Source organism: Corvus cornix, chromosome 7 (assembly GCF_000738735.6).
Source record: "Corvus cornix cornix isolate S_Up_H32 chromosome 7, ASM73873v5, whole genome shotgun sequence".
In the NCBI taxonomy this organism is placed as follows: domain Eukaryota; kingdom Metazoa; phylum Chordata; class Aves; order Passeriformes; family Corvidae; genus Corvus; species Corvus cornix.
In genome coordinates, this window is record NC_046337.1 from 9,204,140 (window position 1) to 9,225,287 (window position 21,148).

The window sequence follows — 21,148 nt, forward strand, 5'->3', positions numbered from 1 at the left end:
TAACTATTTTACACACATTTTGGCTGGATTGAGCTATAAGGGCTAACTTGTGTTATTTATGGAGCAAAAATTTCCTTATTTTACTGTTTAAAAAAGGTATGTCATGCAACAGAAGAAAAAACTGTTCTTCAATAAAATATCTGTAGAAAATTAATTCTTCTTGTCCTTTTCTTTGAGAGTTGATGATGATTAACTGCAAGAGTAAGTGCAATAAAGGACCACTATTACAACAGTCATTTATTTTGTGAGAACGTTGAAAAATGACATTGTATCAAGTCTGCATATTGATCACTTTATTAAACTGTTATTTGATACACTTTGAATGTAAAATATTCTATGTTATTATTAACTCATACATGACTTATGAGAAATTCAGCCTGATGGTGAAGGAAGGAGGTTCCTGAATTCTCTATCCCATCCTCATGTATTTGGTACTTCAAAACTGTGCAATATGTAAGTATTTTTTCACTTGAAGATGTTAATTCCCTGCTTTGTGTGAAGGATTTGGCCACAATTCCCATTTTAGTGGAAGGAATGGTGGTGTTCCTCCGCAGAGCCCCGAGCTGTTGGCTGTGACTGGAATCTGAGCAGGAGGAGCTGAGCTACCTTTGCTGCTGTTCAGCAGGATCAGGGATACTGCAGCCGCTGGTTTTGGTACCTGAGCTAGCTTTGCTAACTGTGAGACTGAGATTTTTAAATATATTTGTAATTACAATACATTACTATATATATATTACTCTGGTAAATGTGAAAGACCTATCATTCCTCTAAAACGAGTTGAAATTAGTTTATAATTAGCTCATTTTTTTTCCTCTAAGCACTATGACAGTAAGTACATAGGTTTAAAAAACTTGCCTTCCTCTCTGCTATTTCAGAAAATCAGATAAAGCACAGCAAAAGTAGGTTACTCTTCCTTTTTGTTTGCCTTCTTTCAAAAGGGTATTAAAGCTTATAAAATGTGCCACTGTTCATTTTGTAGATGGTTTTAACTCTGAAAAACATCAGGTACATAAAGCTACCCAAGTACAGCTATAAGGTTTAAAAACTTCAGTGTTTCTAAAATGTATGCCACTGGTAGCACAATAAAAAAACCCTGGTCTATGAACCCAGTTTGTGTTTAAAATTCAGAACTAGATGGAGATCTCTCTCCTGGAGTGTAAGATGTGCTGTTTGAGCAGGATCAGGACATGACTGCAGTCTGGAAAGGCGTGGGGAGCTGCACTGGTGTCAGACCAGTGGAGTTTCCCAGTGCCGCTAAAATGCAGCCTGGTTTGAAATGCCAGTTTACAGGAGTTCTGTGCGTCCGTAGCGGTCGTGTCCATACGTGTGTAAAAGTCAAGTATCACAGAGGGTTTGTCACCCTTACTTGTTGCCCCCTCAAAATATCAGCAAGTGCACGAGCTGTAAGCTGAACCCTGGATACATCTCCCTGTCAACCTCCATTTCTCCCCTCTCAGCTGGTACCAATTAATGACAAGGATTTGCTGGGAAAATCTGATGTTAACAAAATTTCTTTGGTTATTCCAGATTTTGTTTTTTCCTGTATTTTAAAGGAATACAGTAAGTTTAGTCAGATTACTGCTGAGGATTCCTAGTGTCCCAGATTTGAAACAAACAATACACCCATCCCAAACCTCTTCTCCTTTTCCCCCACCCCTGAAACTTTTATTTATACATCTGATGAACATTCGTGTGTGTCTGAGCACAGTAATAGTACCTGTTTTTCCAAATAAGCTTATACTGGGAAATAAAGGAAGGCCTAAACGTCACAAAATACAAAACATTATTTGTGTTTGAGGGGAATTATGGAAACCTGACATTTGCCCATGTGATTGCATCTAACTGCTCTTGGATTTTTTTTTTTTTACTATTATTTATCTATTTGGATTAGTTCTTTGATTTTTCTGCTTTTTGTGCCATTCTGTAAGTAACAGCAGGCAAAATGTTGAGGTTTACATGAGCTATTGAGTTCTGTTGTGGAAATTACAAGGTTACAAGGGGAACTGTTTTCAGTCAACAAGAAAAGAATTATTGGGAAATAACCATGTTACTAACTCAAATCAAATACTGTTAATTTTACATTTGTTTCCTATTCCTTAGATATAACGTTGAAATTAAAGGCAGATTTTTTTATCCCCAGGACAAGGGGAATGAAATACATTCTTTGCTGCTTTTACAGCAAGTGTGACATGACCTGTTTCTTTACTTCAATTGCCAGGGAGTGGACAGAAGTCCCAGGAAGGTGAGAATTCAGCCAGGTGAGGAGAAGGGATCTCTACATGTGCTCTGGGTGGTTCTGCAGGCATATGATGAAATCCTGGATTGATTGACCCTCGTAGCAGATCTTGTAGACTGTTGTAAATAATGGAAACCTGAAAGAAGCATGTAGTAATTAAAATAGTTTATAAAGTTTATATACACATTTCTATTCCATTTTAATGGAAAGAATTTTTTTTTGTTTTGTTGAAAGTAGAAAGATTTTGTCTCTCTTTACAATATAATTTTAGCTTGGAGGTGCCTTTACTGGAAGACTACGTAGGGCAATGAAGAGGATCTAAAGAGGGGCAAATCATGGGAGCAACAGCAGAGAAAAGCTGTTTTGGAGACAGAAATCCTATCCAGTATTTTTTATTTAAAAACAATCTTGAATTGCATATCTTCTTTTCCTGCTGTGTGCAAAATGGATATATTATTTGCAGTCATTACTGGTATTTAAAGGACTAAAAAGAATGAAAGTGTCTAATAATTTTCTTTCCTTGGCTTAAAGGATTCTTTTCCTTTTACAAGCTGTCTTAGTCATTATGTGGTAAAAAATGAGTCCACTGAATGACTCGGAGCTGAGCATGTAACCAAATGCAATTATAGGATAATTATTAGATCAAGCTGTGATTTAAAGCTACTGTCAAAATGAGCTTTCCTTTTCTCTCTCATTTTTGAAAGATAATACCACTTGAATCTTCTGTATCTGCTCCAATTCTAATAAGTTTTTAATTCATTTAGCAGTGTTTGACTTCTCAGTACTGCTGATGTATGAGAGGGAATGGGATGGAGGGAAGTTTAGCTTTTCTGTTGTGTAAGTTGAAGCAAAGATTTGAAATTGTAATCTTACATCATCCCAAACAATTAGAAGTACTTTTTACCTCAGCAGTATTTGTGGCACTAAAGCATTGATACCAGCACATGTTACCTGTTCAATGCATGTAAAAATCTTTGATTACAAATATGATCCTGAAATTTGTACTGAGATAACCAAGTTCAGGTTTGCACTGAGAGCAGGACTGCTGCAAGCTGCAGTGGTGATATACTGAGAACAAGAAACCCTTTGGCCCATAAGTCATGTCTGCAAGTTGATTCTGTGTATGGCCTTCAATGTTGTTTGAGGGATGGGGATGTCTGGGAGGCTTCTTTATATTATAATTTCTCTTTTTTCCTGTGTATGGGCCATTCAGTTAAGAGTTGGTGATGATCTCTTTGGGCCCCTTCTAACTCAGAATATTCTGTGACTGTTTGCCTTGCTGTTCCAATATGTGATCTCATATTGCTCTGTCTTCTATTAGGTACTAACAGTATCCCCTGAACCAACTCTGTCTGTGGCTTGTTTCTTCTAATACTGCTCAGCCTTCATCCCATTCAACTGACCCTGGCTATGAGGAGTCAGGCCAAGCTCTAGCAGTGGCCCAAGATGTAGAAACCAGTTGTTGCAGAAATGAACAAGATAATTAAACAGGAGTACTGTTAAAGAGGTTATGAATCACTCATAATTTGCTGTTGATTTAGTTGTTTTTTTAAATCAAAGCACTTACTTATCAAGCATATTTTTCTGTTTCAGAATCTTGTAGACTTCAGCTGAGGTCTGAGGACCTTGCAGCTTTTGTCCATTCAGCATCTCATTTTCCAGCTCCTCAATGGACTAGAAGAGAGAAGACCAATTACTTGGATCAGAGGGGATACTGCTGTGATACCAGCAATTATCAAGAAGGTAAACAAAATAATGATGCCTTTGTAAAACACAGAAGGACTTCTTCATGCATTAGAGTAAAATATTTCAAAATCCTCACTTTTCCTGTGCGAGCAAAGGCTTCCGCTACTTTTCTGTTGCGTCCCCCGTAGCAGGTGGTGATGAGATCAGCGACCCCACAGCTTTCCAAAAAGGTGGCTATTGACACTGGTCCCTTGCAGAACATCTTGGCAAAGGCCACCATCTCCATGAGGCCCAGGCGTATCACTGCTGCCTTGGTGTTGTCACCGAAACTCAGTCCATCGCAGAACCCCGCGCCCACCGCCACGATGTTCTAAAAATGGGCCAGTGCAAAATACAGGGGAGGGAAGGAAATGGTCAGCCAAGGTGTGCAGCTCATCAGCGTGCACCAAGCTCTAAGGAAACCCCATAAATCTCTCTTCATCAGAACAAGGGTCAATTTCCTATGGCCATGAGTTTATCTTATAAAAAAACAGGTCAGATAATGTCAAACAAAAGTCACTGGTCTTTTATAAGATTTTTATAAAGTATCTACTGTTACTCCCATGGGCAAAAGCCAAGCAGCTTGTTTCAGACACTAATATTGTCACCATGTAGCATGTATGCAATGTGTCTTGTTTTTCTGCTAGTTCCAAGTTGGATCTCACTGACCTTTCTATTTAACTATTTTAAATATCCCACACAGAGTCATAACTTTCTAGGTTTTCTTTGTGGGTCTCTGATTTGAGCAGGCATGGATTCTATGTAGATGCTGCAGTAAATCAAATTTTAGGCTGACCTACAAACATCAGTAGAACTGCCTTTGTCTACAGCTCTAAACAAATCTCTCAGGATCCTAAACATCGTCACAACTCCTCTCCACTGTTCTGCACGCTTCCCTTCCCACCTTCCAGTTCCGAGCTCCTAAATAAGTCCCTAAATAAGTGTAGTTCACTGTATATGAATAATATGCCACCTAGTGCTACCATTGGCATGTTTGCTCCAGACATGTATATACCCCAGTGCAAATGTTTATTTTTTTTAGGGTTTTTTTAGCAAAGGCAAAACCAAACCAATGATTTCAAAAAGAACAATGATTTATCACAAAGCAGAAAAAAACCTCTCTCCCATCTGTTCCTGCCACCAGTTTTAGTCTGTGGCCAAAGCATGGTGACATGACTCAAATTAGACCCCATGGCATACAGAGGACTCAGGTGAGGTTAGAATTTGGCCCTAATAAAACATTGGCTTAGGAACACTCACTTTCAAGGCTCCGCAAAGCTCCACTGTATCAGAGTCAGGCACCACAGTAATTCTGAAATTGGGGGTCTGCATTAGTTCTTTAAAGATTTCCCCTTGTGTTTCATTTTTGCACCCTGTGGGAAGGAAGGATGAAAGTTAGACCATTTTTACAGTATTTCAGTGCACGCAATTAACCTGAAATAAGGTTCCAGGAGCCACTTCAGCTTTTGTGATCCCAGTCCCAGGGTGTTGCTAAACCAGAGATTTGTGCAACAGCAGGTCCTGCTGCTCGATGCCAGTGTTAAGTGTAGGCATCTCCAGGGTGCTGATCAACATTGCTTAATGACACTTTTAAGCTCTTCAAAGTGGATACCCCCTAATGAATCTTTCTGCCTGAGAAAGCGTGTACAACCACAGACCTTGCAAAAGACATTATTTACAAACCATTTCCTGCAGGACAGTGGTATAATTTCTGCTTTGAATATGTAAACCTGTGTCACTGCTAAGTGCTATTATGGGGCACATATGACTATTGCCCAATTAATTCCCAGTTACAGGGGGATCCACAAATGATGAAATTGAAGGTTGGCACTGCTAAAACCTTTTTCCTACCAATTCTACAGAGTTCATGTATCATGTTGTTACGGTGCTCAGCCAAGGAGAGCCCTTAGTGCTAAGGGGACTGAGGTTTGCCTTGGCTCGGAGAGGCCATGGCCAGCTGGGCAAAGGCCTTTGAATGGAGTTCCACTTAAGTTTTGTGCAAGGTAGCTTGGTTTCCTTCAGGGGGAGCTCAGGTGTGAGTTTTACTAGCCTGGGACACCACACTCTGGTAGCTGGGACGTTTCTCGCCATCTCATGAGAAACTTTAGGTTTGCTTCTTGTTCTTGTTCACAACACCGTTTCTCTTTGAGGTGGCTGTTTCTGGACTATGTGGCTTTCCATGAGGACAAAGGTAAGGGGCAAAGCTCTTTGCACAGTCATCATCACAGCATGGCTGCAAACCAGGCCAGCAGAAGTTAAATTCCCCCCAGGAGAATTAACATAGCTCAAGTCTCCTAATCATGTCTAGTCCCATTTGTGCCTAGTTGCTCTTCCAGTAAATAATGTCCAGCTGGTACAGTTTGCACCATTACTGTAACATTTGCAAGGCAAAGGAACATTTTTGCAACACAATTTATTTTTCTTTTGCCTTCCCTAGCTATGGAAGTATGTAACTTTACTTTTGACTGACTTTAAAAATCTCTGAGTTTTAAAAACTGCTGAATGAACTTGCCAAATTAGGTCAGACCCAGTCCTAGGAGGATCTGAGGCTGTGTCTTGGCAAGCAGTTCAAATGGGCGGGAGGAACAGAATGTTTCTGGCTTTTCTTTTCCAAACAAAGAAATTTGAAGATGGAGAAATACACCTCTGGGAGTGTGAGCACATAGGAGCTTCTGATTACACTTCTCTATCTAGACTGGATAGTGTATCATCTGCTGATGTGCTCTGTGTTGAGCTCTGCAGACACAAAAGGTGGCCCATACCAACTCCTACAGAAACAGGATTAAGATGTGATATTTTCAATGGATTAAATTAGCTCTCAACACTAAAACCCACTGTCAGTTTGAATCTGACTCTTTCAGCACTGAACTCTCAGAAAATAATCCTGGCTCCCTGAAGGAGCTCAGCCGGCACTGCTCCACTCAGGAACCACCTGGGACCAGTCACATGCCCCTGCTTCTTCCAGAGGTTATCCTGTTGCCCAGCCCCAGCTCTAATTGGCTCTTTGCAATAGTTACCAATGGTGGTTTCACAGAACTTCTCATCAGCCACTTCTTTGGCTATGTTGGCCCCCATCAGCACACTGATCTCTATTTTCAGTTGCTCTCGAATGAGGTCAGAGATGAGCTTCAGGCCATCAGGACCCTCATCAATCCCCTGAAAAGATGATAGTCAAAACCAGGGTATTAGAATAGGAAAATGACAGCAGCAGAGCACTGGTAAAGCAGAAAGTGTTCTATTGCCTGCAGCTCTCTGGTTTTAATTGGAAAAAAAAGGGTCTTATAATCACTAGTCTTAACCATTAATACAAATGCTCTGGGTTTGTACTTTGGTAACTGCAAATTCAAGGCAAGCACAGGGAGAAGGGGTGACAGTCAAGGTAATCCTGCAAGAGGCCTCACATCCAGTGGTGCTGTCCTGAGGCTTTCTTTCTCTGATGTTGTATTTTTCCTTTCAGTTAAATTTCTGTAGTACAGGATCAGACCTTTAAAATTAAGTCTATAAGAAGTAGCTTTTTTGCAAGATCTAAGTATTAATCAGAGTGCTTTTTTGGTGTTAAGGAGTATTCTGAAGTCTCTTGGGTTTTTTTAAGCTAAAGTTGCAGAAATTTCTTTCCTCTCCCACCTTCCTCTGTCCTGCTTACGAGATCATTTTTATAGAGGGGAAGAGCTGGTATTGAAGTCTGAAATCTTGAATTACATTTCTCTCATTACAATTTTAAGTGGGATATCTCCTGTAATGCAATCAAAAGAAGTGATAAGACTATATTCCTATGCTTTGCCTCTGGCTTTTAGTTTGACAATCTCTTAAAATATTAATTCCTTTTAAGATTATGATAATCTGGTACCTCTCTAACCTTAAAAAGAGATTCCTCAGTTCCTGCCAAATTGAAATTGCTTCAGTTTTGCAAAATCATTAATGTTATTTTGCCATTTTAATGCTGCCAAGAGCAGCTTTAGCGTGTACTTGGAAGAGGCACTTTGACTCCGAGTTCTCAGTTAAGAGTTAACTGAGGCTGTAGTCTGCTGAGTATTTTTTCTGGCAGCAGCACCAGATCTTTATGCATCCCTCCCTCTACTCATTTTCACCTCCATGCTGGTCCAAGTGGGAGCTGATCCAGACTAAACATGACTGGCAAGGACAGATACTCGTAGCCTGGATAGGTTGCCCCATCCTTCCCTCTCCATGGCCATGAGAGCAGCAGAAGGGCTGGCAAAGCTGGGCAGGTTTTAACTCTTGCAGAAAGAAATGCTCATGTTTATGCAGAGCATGCAGCTGAGGGCTGCAGCTCGTACCCTTAAGTTGGAGCTGTTTATTTACTCCATATTGATTGGGTTCTGTGTAGACAACAACTTACCTTGATCAGGGAAATCCCAAATGTCCCAGGTTTTATCTGTCCTGCAATCTGCTCACAGATTCGTCCAATAAATTGATGTGGCAGAACAAACACTAAAATATCTGCCCCGTTTGCTGCTTCAGCCACGTCTGGCACAGCCACCTGGGACAAGAGTGACAACCAAAATGAGCCCAAGTTAGGAATCCTCAGTCCTTGCATGACACCATCATGCCAAAGACATGGCATATGCAATGAAATGTCCTTAATTTTAGCTGGCCCTGTGGCATAGCTGCCAGCTCTCCATGCGAGCAGCTACAGATCTCTCCTGAAATATCCAAAGCAGCTGAACTATTTTAGGGTTGGATTTTTTATAATTTTTTTTATTATTTAACCCTGTGTGGATAATCTGTGGAAGATTATGTACTTTATAAATTTGCAGTGTCCTGGGAAGCCCCTTTGCTAGTTCAGCTTCATTATCTGATTTCTGATGATAACTGACCAACCCCATATGGTTCTTCTGGAATGAGTGGTAGCACTGGGGAGCACAGAAGAAAACCAGGGTGGTGAGACAGAGGTTCTTCTGAAAGACTTCAGTTTCCATAGGTTGCCAGCTGAGTTACTGAGGAGTAAACTATATCAAAAGGCAGAGATTATCATCATCTTTGGGCAGGTATGTGTCTTTGTTTTAAATATACAGTAATTTTCCCAAGAGTTACAAAAACCTATGCAACATTCTTAAAGACTACCTAGCTGTATCTTCCTCCAAATGCTGACATTGTTCAGAATAATAACTCAAGCCAGGCTACAGAGGCAACAGCAAGTGAACTTGAGCCTGCTAGAAGCAGTTTACAATAGGAGAAAACGTCACTCTTGGATGCAGTCTTGGAGCACACACCCTTAAGTAAGTGGGATTCCCAGCAAGAAAATCAGAGCTGCTGCCAGCCAGGCTGCTTCTCTGGGAAAACAGCAAAGTGGGAGCAGGGCAGAGGCTGGCAGCACTGCACAGGCTGTGCTCCTGTCTCTCTATAGTGCTGCAGAGCAATACAAGGAAAAGCTGAGCTTGTTTGGTTTTTTTTTTTTCTCAGTTGGAAATGGTCTGAGGATCCCTCCAGGCTCTACTGCAACCAGCTGATTTCTGCTGGTGAAGCCTCAGGCTTTGCTCTAGACAGTGTGAGGCTGGCCTCAAGGGGTGATGGCAAACCTGTTGGTCTGCGAGAGGGCTGTAAAAATAGCAGTGACAAGTCAGTTGTAACTCAGGAGAACTGTGTGCCAAGTTCAAACACCAGGAGTGCAAATGTGCAATCACAGCACAAAATGGAATCCTAAATATAGCCACTCCCCAAGCAAGGAGACCTACCACGTGCAGCATTTTAACTTCCCTTTAAAACTGCAACTGTTCCAAAAATGTGGCACTACTCACAAAACAGTAGCATTTGGCAAAATCTTGAACAGCCAAACCCCCTCACCTCACTTGCTTCAGTAGCAGTAAATTATCTAAGACGATTAATTTAAGTAGAGATGTGTAACCTGCTATTTTAAATGTCCATGAAAATAAATACCTTATATTTTTTGATGGAATCTACAGCATTATTAACTACAGCTATCCTGAAATCACCCATGAGCTCATAGCTCATTATTCATCTCCTTGTAAGCCACAGCCTGTGCTTTTGATATCTCTTTCAGAAGAAAGGAGAACAGTAGCTTTGCCTGTTTTTCCAGAAGATGCTGTGAGTTTGAAATATGTCAGCTCTGTGTAGACAGATCTCTGCCTGCCATTTCTAGAGTTGTGCTGATCTCTGCCAGGGAGGAGGATGGTGTGATACCAGCACAGACACAGTTGGTGTTTGAAGTTGCACGTGACATAAGAGACAAGCAGAAATCACAGAATTATATTCCAGGGAGTTGTAATGGAGTGAGTTAGGTGACAAATCAGAACAAAACAGTGAATTGCTTCCTAATTTTTTTTTTTTTCAGATATTGCCTCCCTTATAAAAAAATCAAACAAATTCAGTGATTTTTAATTTTTTTTCAACTTACCACATTGTGGGGTATCTTGTATCCAGGCAGATATTTAACATTTTCATGTTCCTGGTTGATGATTTCTGAGAGTTTTCTTCCATTAATGATCTCTTCAAACACCCACATCTTCACAGTAGGATCAAATCTGTTGGAATTCTGGACATTTTGGCCAATGATTCTTGCTATGGCTGATCCCCTTTAGAAATAAAAAAAAAAAAAATTAAATAACTAAAAGGGGAAAAGTACTTTTATTGTGAATTGGAAACACAAGTTACTTTAAACATCATAACTCATAAAAAGCCTGTGCTATAAAGCTGTCTAGGTGCTTATGACATTTATCAGAAAGCTTTATCCACTACCCTCCATCAAGAGCCCCTCAAGTTTAAAAACAGAGACAGTAGAACAGGGGGAAAATATAATTGCAATAATGGATCTGAAGTAATATCAAAGGTTATAGAGCAGGAATGTGATGTACCATCAACAACACTAAAAATACATTACCTGAGATTGAAATCTCTCTTGGTCCTCAGATCATTCTGGTTTTTGTCAAGATCAATAAATGTAAAATAATCCAGGTGGTAAATAAGTGCTGAGCAATCTTGCTGTGATAGTCTTTGTGCATCTCATGTAAAATAGATGCATCCCACTTTCCTATCCATAACCAAACACTTGCAATAAGGATTTTACGTAAGAGCTAAATCCTTGGAAAAAAAACAAACAACCCTTCAAGCTGGTGGTTTCTCTTTACTTATTGTTCTAATTAGCACTGTAACAGGACCTGAGGATATTTTAACCATCCAGTTTACTCATCTTGAGTCATGTTGAGCATTTTTAATTTCAGGTCAGACTATAGCTCTATTTCCCCATCATCACTGCAGTCTTTCAAGCACTCACATGGCAGGGGAGAATTAAAAACCCCACAGAAAATATTGGAAGTATTGCTAATGCTCTTTAAATTATTTGGGCAAGAGGGGTGATTATTTTTACTCCTCTCTTCCTTCTCTCCATTTTAATGCTACTTTGATCTCTCAAGCATTGGCCATTTTATTAATACAAGTGAAAGAGAAGCCCCAGTTGCAGCACTCTTGTCCTCTGACCCACTTGTAACAAGGAGCATGAATAGGATTTAGGTGTGTTACGTGTTCTGGAACTGATAAAGTTCTTGGAGATATCAAAGACAAAGTCCAGGTAGGTCTGTGCTGTTAATGATTCAAAGGGAAACCACATTGTAACTGACACTCCTTGGCTTACCCATATTTTTCATGTAACAGGTTTACATAAGGTTAAATTGCTCAATAACTAATAAGGTCTTCTAAATAGGTAATTAAGGTCTTAATCTTTAATGATAAAGAACCCCCACTGAGATGAGGTTTCACTTTACTCACTGTTGGTTATATGCTCTATTCTGAGCTGCTGTAGTGCTTTTTTATTTAGTAATTTAGTTTGGGGTTTTTTGGTTGGTTTGTGGTTTTTGTTTTATTTTGTAAGGGATTATTTGGTTTGGTCCTTTACAATATTTAGGGAAATGTTTTAAGGGTGAGCCTTTACTGTAAGAGTTCTGCTGTTTTGAAAGAAAGGCATGCAGTTATATCATGCATTCATATTATTTATAAAATTGCTTATACTCTGGTTCTCTTGCCCTGCTATCAACAGAGAGCACATTCAAAGCTTGAGCTGAGGATGAATTTTGGCTCCATACAAGAAGTGTGTATTAATAAGAAAAAGGTTTGGTTTTTTCCTAAACTTGAGATATAAATTCATTGTCCGGGTTGTCCAGCACAACCCAGATGATGACCTTAGACCTCAAGCCTACCCATAAAAATAACTTTACTAGCTAAGTACCAAGACCATATGATTTTCTGTTGGAAGATGCAGGCTCTAGCTCTAATCCCTGAAATCCTGAATGGGACTTGCAACTCTCAGTAGATAAATCTGATCTTCTGGCAGAGCTGTCATTGCCATTGTGCTTGGATGTTGCCCCCCAAATCTTTACTTATATGTAAGTTATCAGTGAAGACATCTCAGGCATAAAAGTAGCTCCACTAATAGTAGTATTTTCCTTTGGTTTCTCTTTAGATGAATGAAGATTTGGGGCAGAAAGGATTTAATGTTTAAAAGGCATTGAGCAGTCATCAGGGAAAATACCTTGCCACAAAACCATCAAACTGTTCAAAACCTGATGCTCTGTTTTATTTAGTCCATTTAGAATTCAGTCACTGCTGGTCAGCCTCAGGAAGATGAACAGCTTTGTCTGTGAAGGCAGTGTTTGGTAACTACACAGGCTTGGCAAAAGAGGGCTGTTTCTGCAAGCAAAACCAAGGATGCTCACACAAAGATTTTATCATGATTTATTTTTTCCAAAAACCAATTCAGTGAAGATTAATGGAAGGTAAAGAACTCCACTTAGATAATTTTAAAAACCAAGTGAAAATTGCCAATCAGATATTTTTTCCCAATTGTGTTAATTCATGTTGGAAGGGATCTACTTATGGCTAAGGGGGAAAAAAAAAGCTTTGTCTTTATACAGAATAACTTAAATAAGACCCATTATTTACATCTGTGAATGAAACTGTTTGTAGCATACATCAGATCTGTTGAAAAATAGAGCTCAATGAAGCCTAGGAAGCAGCTGGTCTCTTCCCTCTGTAAAGGGTAGGCAAATATAGTTACACCATTCCTAATAGCTTTTCTGAGGAGGTCTTAAAGACCTTGGTGGTTGCAGGTCTCTTCCGTTCCCCACTTAGCCCATCCCAGGACTTTGCTATCCTTAACATAGAAAGATCCCCCTCAAGTTTAACCCAAGTCTTTCTTACCACAGTTAAGCCCATTTCTGTTCAAGAAGGGTGGAATATTGTTGTTCTCCTTTAGATGCTTGAAGATGATGTCTTTTTTCAATCGCAGCCAACCACCCAATTTTTTAAAAGTTATAGTATTGCTCAGATTGGAAGGGACCATGAGAGGCCTCCAATGGAGGAACATCACTGAGTTTAGATGGGTTGCTCAGGGCTTTATGCAGTTGAGTCTTGAAAACTCCCTAATGACCACCTCCTCTCTGGGCAACCTGCCCCAATGCTTTATTGTTCTCATAGAGATTTTTCTTTTCTCCTCTCTTTATATATTGAGTCAGAACCTTCTCTGGTTCAGTTTATGACCACTGGCTCTTGCTTTCCTTCCATGCACCTTCATAAAAAGCCTGGCTATCTGTCCATGTTGAGGACCAGAACCCAGTTCAAGCTGGATATTTGCTGAGAACTGCACAGTCCAAATGAATCTAAGACTGGGAGAGCTTCTGAATACTGAGGGGCCAGGCAGTGAATTAAACCTCTGTTTTTAAAAGCAGATAACTGAACCATGATTAATGTAAACACAAACCCTCCTGCACCTACAGGCAACCACAAAATGCAGTGCAGCACTTGCTTCGCTCAACCATATCACTCATGAGCCCCCTGGCAGTGTTGACTTAGCAAGTCCCCGTGACCTGCTGAACTTCTGCAGCTGACATGAGCTTTTGCAACATTGCTATGTCACGTGTCAACCACAATTCTGAGCTGCAGGAAAGCCTCAAGAGCACCGATCTGAACTGCCACCCAAATATTCATGAGGAACATAAGAAAAAAAATGTTTGCCAAAGGTAAACATTGTATTTCTCTGTAGCACTAAAACAACCTGTTCTGCCACCAAGGCTCTGAATAGATGTGATTCAAACATCTGAGCACAATGTTTATGTCCTCCCTGAGGATTTTAAAGTTGATGTATATGGTAGGAAGTAAGAGATAGGGCCCAGGCAGACAGGCAGAATGAGTAAGGAGATGGTATTGAATGGGCTGGGACCTCAGTATCTCTGTGGTATAGCTCTTTCCAAGTTTGTAGGTGCATGTGGAAAAACAGAACTTTCTCAAGTACAGATCTGAATACAACTAAGTGACTTTAAATGATGTCTCGTGGGAAAGGGACAGCCTGGGAAAAGCAGGAGGTCCCTGCTTGAGGATGCAGCAAGAGAATGATGAAGTTTGTGACTGTGGGCTGACCAAATGTTAAAAAAAATTGACTCCCAAACATGCAGTCATGGCTGTTGATGGCTTGGAAGGGACAATGAGCTGCCTGCACAGGCAGGTGAGGGAAGAGAAAGTGGCAGGGAGAGGGACACCTTCCCTGAAATGACATGGTGAAAGCAGCAGTTGAGGAAACAAATGATGGGGCCAGAGAAAGCCAGAAGTGTGGCAATGAGGTCCAGAAGACTTGGCTGTGCAGTTCCATGTGAAAGGCTGTATCTGAGAGATGTCATGCACAAAGAGAATGCATGTTTTTACAAGGCAGGAAGGCAGAGAGCTGTGCTTTTACTCTGCTGTGTTCTCAGCAGCTCACAAGTAACCACTCCCTCGCTTACTGACTCTTCTGGCATTCCTTCCACCTAGCTGTCAGATATTTTTTAAATCTTCAGGAGCTTGCTCTCCTTCTACAAAAACAATCGCCAGAACTACCTGGAGGCTGGGTTTGCTAATCCCAAATGCATGCACATGCATGTTGGTCTGTTTGTTTGTGCTCAGAGTACAGAAAGCATAAGAAAAGTAAGATGCAAAGTCCTGTGAGATGGGTTTACTGGTCTTACTGGGGTCTGTCAGGCTCAAGGAGCGCTGGAGACCCACACTTTTGTCCAGGCTAGAAAGGACTGAGCAGCAGCAAACATATTCTTAAGAATGAGGATAAATAGGAGACATGAACACAATGCTGTGCCTGCACCAAGATGCAAAAGGACACACTGAGGAGGATGGAAGTGAAAGGTGCCAATACATCGTGGCTTTAAAAGAAGCCTGTGCTCCTGTTCCTTCAGAGGAACACAAACAGCATCACCGCCCTCCTCACTGCTGAATGCTTCAACCTGAACTGCCGGGGCCCTGCCGCAGGCACACACAGCGACAGCTGCAGCTCCGGGCCTCTCTGGATTCCGTCGCCAGGCTTTAAGCGGCGCACACACCTGGGGTGATTCGGGAGCCTCATGCCTTTCCAGTTCTCACTGACTGGTGCATCTCTCGGGGGCGCTGGTCCCTGCCCAGGCGCCCAGAAGCCGCGGCAGGACGGGGCCGGGGTCGCGGTTTCAGGACCGTGGAGACGCTCCGCGCCCCCGGCCCCGCCGCTCCCCGCACCGCACCTGTTGCGAAGCCCCCGGCCGCCGCGGCGGGAGGAAAAACCGAGGAAGGAGGGGGGGAAAGAGCAGAAAAAGGGAAGACATGAGGAAAAATGGGAGGCGGGCAAAGAGAGAGCCCCCCCGCGCTGCGGCACTCACCAGTTCCCCGAGCCGACGATGCAGACGCGGAGCGGCGGCATCCTGCGAGCTGTGTCCCGTCCGCGGGGCTCGGCTCGGCGGGCTCGGTGCCTCCCGCCCGCCAGCACCGCCCCTGCCGCCCGGCCCGGCCCCTGGCCCTGCGGGAAGGTCCGCCCCGGCCCCGCCTGCGGCCCCGCGGGATGCTCTGCCCGGGTCGGTCCTTGCGCCGAGGGCTGCTCTGCGAGCGTCGGCTGGGAGCGGGGGGATTCGGTGCCCTGGAAGGGGGAATGGGGAAAATGGTGCCATCTCCGAAATGTACGGGGATAAGGACCTGCGTGGGGAAAGCGGGAAGCCGTACGCTTCTTGTGGGGTGGGACCTTCCTGCCCACCGGCAGCCCCAAGGGTTTCGGTAGGATGGGTAACGTGGCAGAGTCTGTGAGGGACACAAGCTGGCCCTGCGGGACAGTGAGGGACATCTCAAGGTCCCACCTGCCCTGCCCCACAAATAGTAATGGTTTAAATCCTCTGGTCACATAAGGAACACACCAAGAAAAGGCTATGAGTGCATTTGCAGAGCCAGATTCAGCTGATAAATCCTGAACTATATCACAGCTCTTAATATGGGACATCAAATATAAGCTGTCTGCAAGGAAAGACGAAAAGGAGTGTTGGTCCTTTTCTCCTACATTGTTTAATCATGCATAACACCCTACAAATGACCACATTTTACCTCTCAGCCCTCTAGTACACCCTGTCTCCTTTTCAAAGCATCCTTCTCTCTCATTTTTGAGCCAAAGTACTGCATTTGCCACCTTTCCTGCTCTTGGACTCCTGTTTCCCCTCATCCTGCTGTGCCCAGGCTCCCTTCTCTGCTGGGGGCCTGGGGGCTCAGCAGTGACCACATCTGCTGCCCTTGCCCCAGAGTTTGGCTCAGTGGGTTCCTGGCTCCCTGAGATGTGGACACCTGACCCTGTGATTCCTAGAGGGAGGCTGGCTGCCAGCCATGGAGAAGCCTGTGGGTGTTTCTGGAGGTACACATATGTTCATCTCGCCTGCTGTCAGCTCCATTGGCTCAATTATTTGGTGCATCCTCACAGTGATGACTGTTTTTGGACTTTACAAAAAAAAACCAGGGAAAAATCCTGCAAAATAATATTTTGAGAAAATAACCAGGATAGGTCGCTGTAAAGGAAGGTGTAGCTGGGACCCTAGGCATGTATGAAGCCTGATGGGGATTCTGCAAGATGATGCATTACCTGCAAGCACAATTTGAGCACAGCCAAGGCACAAGAGCCTTTCTCCAGTTCCAGGTACATTTCCTTCAGTATCCTGCTTGTTCACCATAATTTGCTTTTTCCTCTCTGTGTCCCTTCATTCTCTTCTCCCTTTAACTCACCTTTGCCTTGAATAGAAGATCTAAAGTGGAGGTGAAGAGTAGCCATCATCCTTCTTGCCTTGTTCCTCTGCTTGTTGCAAGCTCTTCTGTCCTGGTGAATCCTCAGGCCCCAAGGGGGGGGACACACTCACTGAAGCACTGGCTTCTGCAACTAGTGCATGCCACAGAAAACATCAGTGGTCTATATAATACATAAGTATTGCAAACCGTTTAGTGGGTTTTTTTCTAAAACATGTGGAAGATTTTAATTACAAAGAACTGTATCAGTTTGACTTATGTGGCCTTCACATTGCAGTTACAATGACCATTTGGTGGGTGCAGATAAACTGGCAGGGGATGAGCAGGCAGATGGATACTCTTGTGAAGAGCAGAGGACACAGTCTGGACTGTGAATGCACACATTAGCTTATCCATCTGTGACACTAATTGGCTGTGGAAGTATATAACTTGTGCTGCTGCTGAGCTCTCCTCTGGATTTGTGTGCTCACTGCTCCATGGAGATGGATAGGGAAGCATTCACTCCCCAAGGACCGTTTCAGGTGGTCTGCGGGCAGTTTTAGCCGTCAGGTTCAGCTGTCAAGGCTGTCTCAGTGGCAGTGTTGTGTGAGGCCCCGAGAAATGGGTCCTTTGTCAGATTCCAGAGCCCTGAAGCCACAGAGCACACACTGGCGGGTGCTGACGACTGTTGTTTTATCAGGCAATGGGAAGGATCTCCTCTTTCCCATGGAGGCTTCATGTTTGTTTTTCACATAAGCCCGGGACTGCTAGCTCTGATGTGTGAGTCATTGGTACATAACAGACATAAAAGCTCAGTCTGCATAAAAGGGAGGCTGAAGACAACCCTCTGAAGGCCACCCCCACCCAAGCTCACCTGATCTTCCATACCTAATGGGTCATGCACAAGACCCAGAGATTACACAGCTGAACTGTTTTCCCCTGCAAACAGGAAAACCTCACTGTCAGTGCAGCAAAGCCAGGGCAGCGACAGGAGTTTTTGCTGAGCCAGGTGTGGCTCTTCCTATGGTGGCAATGCAGTCTTTGAACATCCCAAAAAATGTGACTGAGAAATGCCAAACTCAATATCGCTCTTAAGACTGGTTAGAGGTTTTGCCCCCTCTTCTACTGAGAAGCTGTTTTGAGACCATTACTCCTCTCACAGTGAGAGCCCTTTTTCCTGTTTCGTATCCAACTTGTGCCCATCTGCTCTAGCACAAGTGCTGTCTATAAATGTGAACGATTCTTCTTCCCTGGTGCTTATTCTCCCTCTCTGCCTGACTAAAACCTCAAATGTATTTACAGAGAGGAATCAGATCCCACCTCACTGTTCATTTTGCCAAGCTCAGCAAGACATACTCGCTTAGCTATTCCTCTGGTTATCTGGATGTCACTTCTTTGTACCTGTTCCAGGACGAATTCAGGCTTGCTGAGCACCGATAACCTGAATGATGCCCAAAAATTTCAGCTGAATTTTACCCAGTGTTTTGTATCTGTTTATTGTTCCTGAAAATACAGGGCTTGCTACATGTAAGACTCCATTCTAATAACTACACCGCACACATGGTTCTTCCTCTTCTGTTGCTCATAGTGGATAAATTCTAATTTACAGCAGAAATGTTACCAATCTCTCAGTACATGTCCCTCTACTATATGCTGTTACATTTCTTCCCATATCTGTTATTAGGGCATAATAATGATATAATTCTTCCTTTAGGATTTCCTCTCTATTGAAAATATCTCCTAACTTTGTTGTTAGCAATTTCATTACCTCACTCATAATTTTTTGCATCAAGCTAACTAATGAAATTACTCAGATTTAATGATTACTCCAGTCCTACAATTTTGCTCTCAGACCCATCAGCAGTTTTCACTCTCAATTCTGTTCTTTCATCATTTTATAGTGTTTATGTTAATCCTCATCTTCTTGAGTTTAACTAATGATTATCTAGGTAATACCGAATCAAATGCGTTACCAAAGTCCAGGTTGATAAGATTTATTATTTTTCATTTGTTCTGATATGCTATTATCTTATCAACGAAAGACATTGAGCTAGTCTACATATAATGTGCCTAATCTACACTTTAACACATTTTCTGCTTCCGTTCATGTCTTTTTTTACTCATGGCTAACATTTGCTCTAAAAAGCCTAAAGATATCATTGATAGAGATTATTCCGTATTCAGAAGTGAAGGGTAAAGAGCCCTCAAGTTTTGTGGCTGTGTTACACAATAATTTCCATATCCACGCCCTTTAGCCTCTTAAGTGTGCTGACTCTGCTCTCTGGGGTTAGTTACATTTTTTTCTTTATGGAGTCTGAAGCAATATATTCCTTTAGCTTTTAGGTATCTGACCTGCTGCTGTTGTGGGCAATGCTTTTCTTCATTTCCTTTGCAATCATGCAGTAAACCCTTTATGTCCTTGTTTTCTTTCCCTGTGCAGGTCTGGTTTGTTTGGATTTTGAGTCGTACCTTTAATTTGGATATTTGAATGACAGTTTTTTCTGCATATCGGTCCTGTCTCCTTTTTTTCACTAGATTTTCTGCATATTCCTGAGATGTCCTGCACTGTCTGCATCACAGTTCACATCCTATGCAAGCATCTGGAGCTACTGGTAATATTCAGCCTCATTTCATCTGATCTCTTTGGAGAGAAGTAAGATTTAAGGAGCCTCTTCTGTCTTGTGACTACTTGAAAGCAAAGCAGAATATGAATATTGCACTCCCTAGGGTGATGATCAGATAGCATTGCTCCTTGGCATCTTAAGGAATGCAGACTTTGGAGTTTAGGGAAAGAGGAGCGAAAATTGAGGTTTGTGTTTTCATTTTTCCAAGCCTTGTGGGCTGATGTCAGCAGGACTCACACGTTCAGTTTTCTCACCTGTGAAGCTACAGGTCGAGTTAAGTTTGGGGTAGGTCTGGGGTGTAGAACAAGGGCTCCCAATATCAGCCTTGCTATGTGAGAGGAGCCCACCTGCTGTGAGTGTCCAGAGAAAGTTTCCCCTGGTTGGGGCCTGCAGGCCATTAAAAACCTATCACTTCAGCGCTACCCAAAATGTAAGTGCCATGCCTGACCTTCACCTTACACTAGACAGCCTGGTGGACTTACCTGGCATTGGGATTACTCGGATATCATGGGCCTTCTCATTTTCCTCTGGAAAATTTTTGCACCTAAGCTCTCCCTGAATTATGTTCTAAACAGACTTGCATGGTTTTAAATGCATATATAAACACTAAATTATTAAGCTTAATTACTTTTAATTATAGGTAGTAAATAATAGCCATTTATACTGAGGTAGCATATAATATCTCAAAAAGACTCTTCCAGGATATTAGGTACAAATAAACAATGTCAGTTTGCATCCCTAAAAGTTGACAGCCTAAATTGCTTACAGATTTACAGCTTCCACATGAACTTCTTGCAGTGTGTTTTTACTCATTCATGGGATCTAGAAAACATATCAACAGTGAAGTTTTGACTCCACTCATTTCATTTAGTTGAATTTTCTGCTGCAGGTTCTGATCAGATTATATAGGAAGAACTTTCTTTTTTTCACACTTAAGTTAGTTCTCCAACATGGTACTTGGCAGAAAATGAGACTGGATTTTAGCCATATAGAAATCTACATAATTCCAAGCAATGTAAGGAATTCAAGCACAACAGACTGAGAGGCCAGTTGTAAACCATCTGTACTCTTTAGGGCTTTCTGTAATCCAACAGAGAAAGCTTTCAGAGAAAGGACTATAGCAGAACTGAAAAATGCATTTGACAGAAGAGAAACAGTATTGGTAACTTGGAGTTAAATTTCTATAAAACAGATATCAAACCCCAGGCAACAGACCAACAAAGACTTTCCAGAATCCAAATATGTGCACTCTGTAGGCAGCACAGGCTGCAATAGAAAGGAAGGATATAATCTGGAAATTAGGAAGTAAATCCTGAATTGGCTAGAGTGTGCAGGTAGAAGATCTGGTGATGAGAACAGCTCGGAATCAGTATCCCTCAAACAGAGCTCAAATGAAAACACAGCAGTCAAATTAGGGATGATGTAGGTTTGCCTATAAAAATTACCAAGTGCTTTGGCTTGGTTTCCAAACTGAACTTGTTAACATCGATTCACCTGGAAATGGCATTTGTGACTGGGATAACAAGCATCAAAACATGATAATGGATATCTA

General features: G+C 42.2%; 1 protein-coding gene across 1 annotated transcript; it reads right to left on the bottom strand.

Annotated features, from left to right (window-relative positions):
* Positions 1-219: 219 nt before the first annotated feature.
* Positions 220-15,745, bottom strand: LOC104694034 (glycerol-3-phosphate dehydrogenase 1-like protein). The gene is made up of 8 exons (XM_010407086.4): positions 15,601-15,745; positions 10,335-10,512; positions 8,319-8,459; positions 6,979-7,117; positions 5,222-5,334; positions 4,059-4,292; positions 3,804-3,910; positions 220-2,372 (listed from the first exon to the last, which is right to left on the bottom strand). Exons 1-8 carry the CDS (start codon positions 15,639-15,641, stop codon positions 2,276-2,278), a joined length of 1,050 nt encoding a protein of 349 aa, XP_010405388.2. The 5' UTR covers positions 15,642-15,745; the 3' UTR covers positions 220-2,275.
* Positions 15,746-21,148: the final 5,403 nt, after the last annotated feature.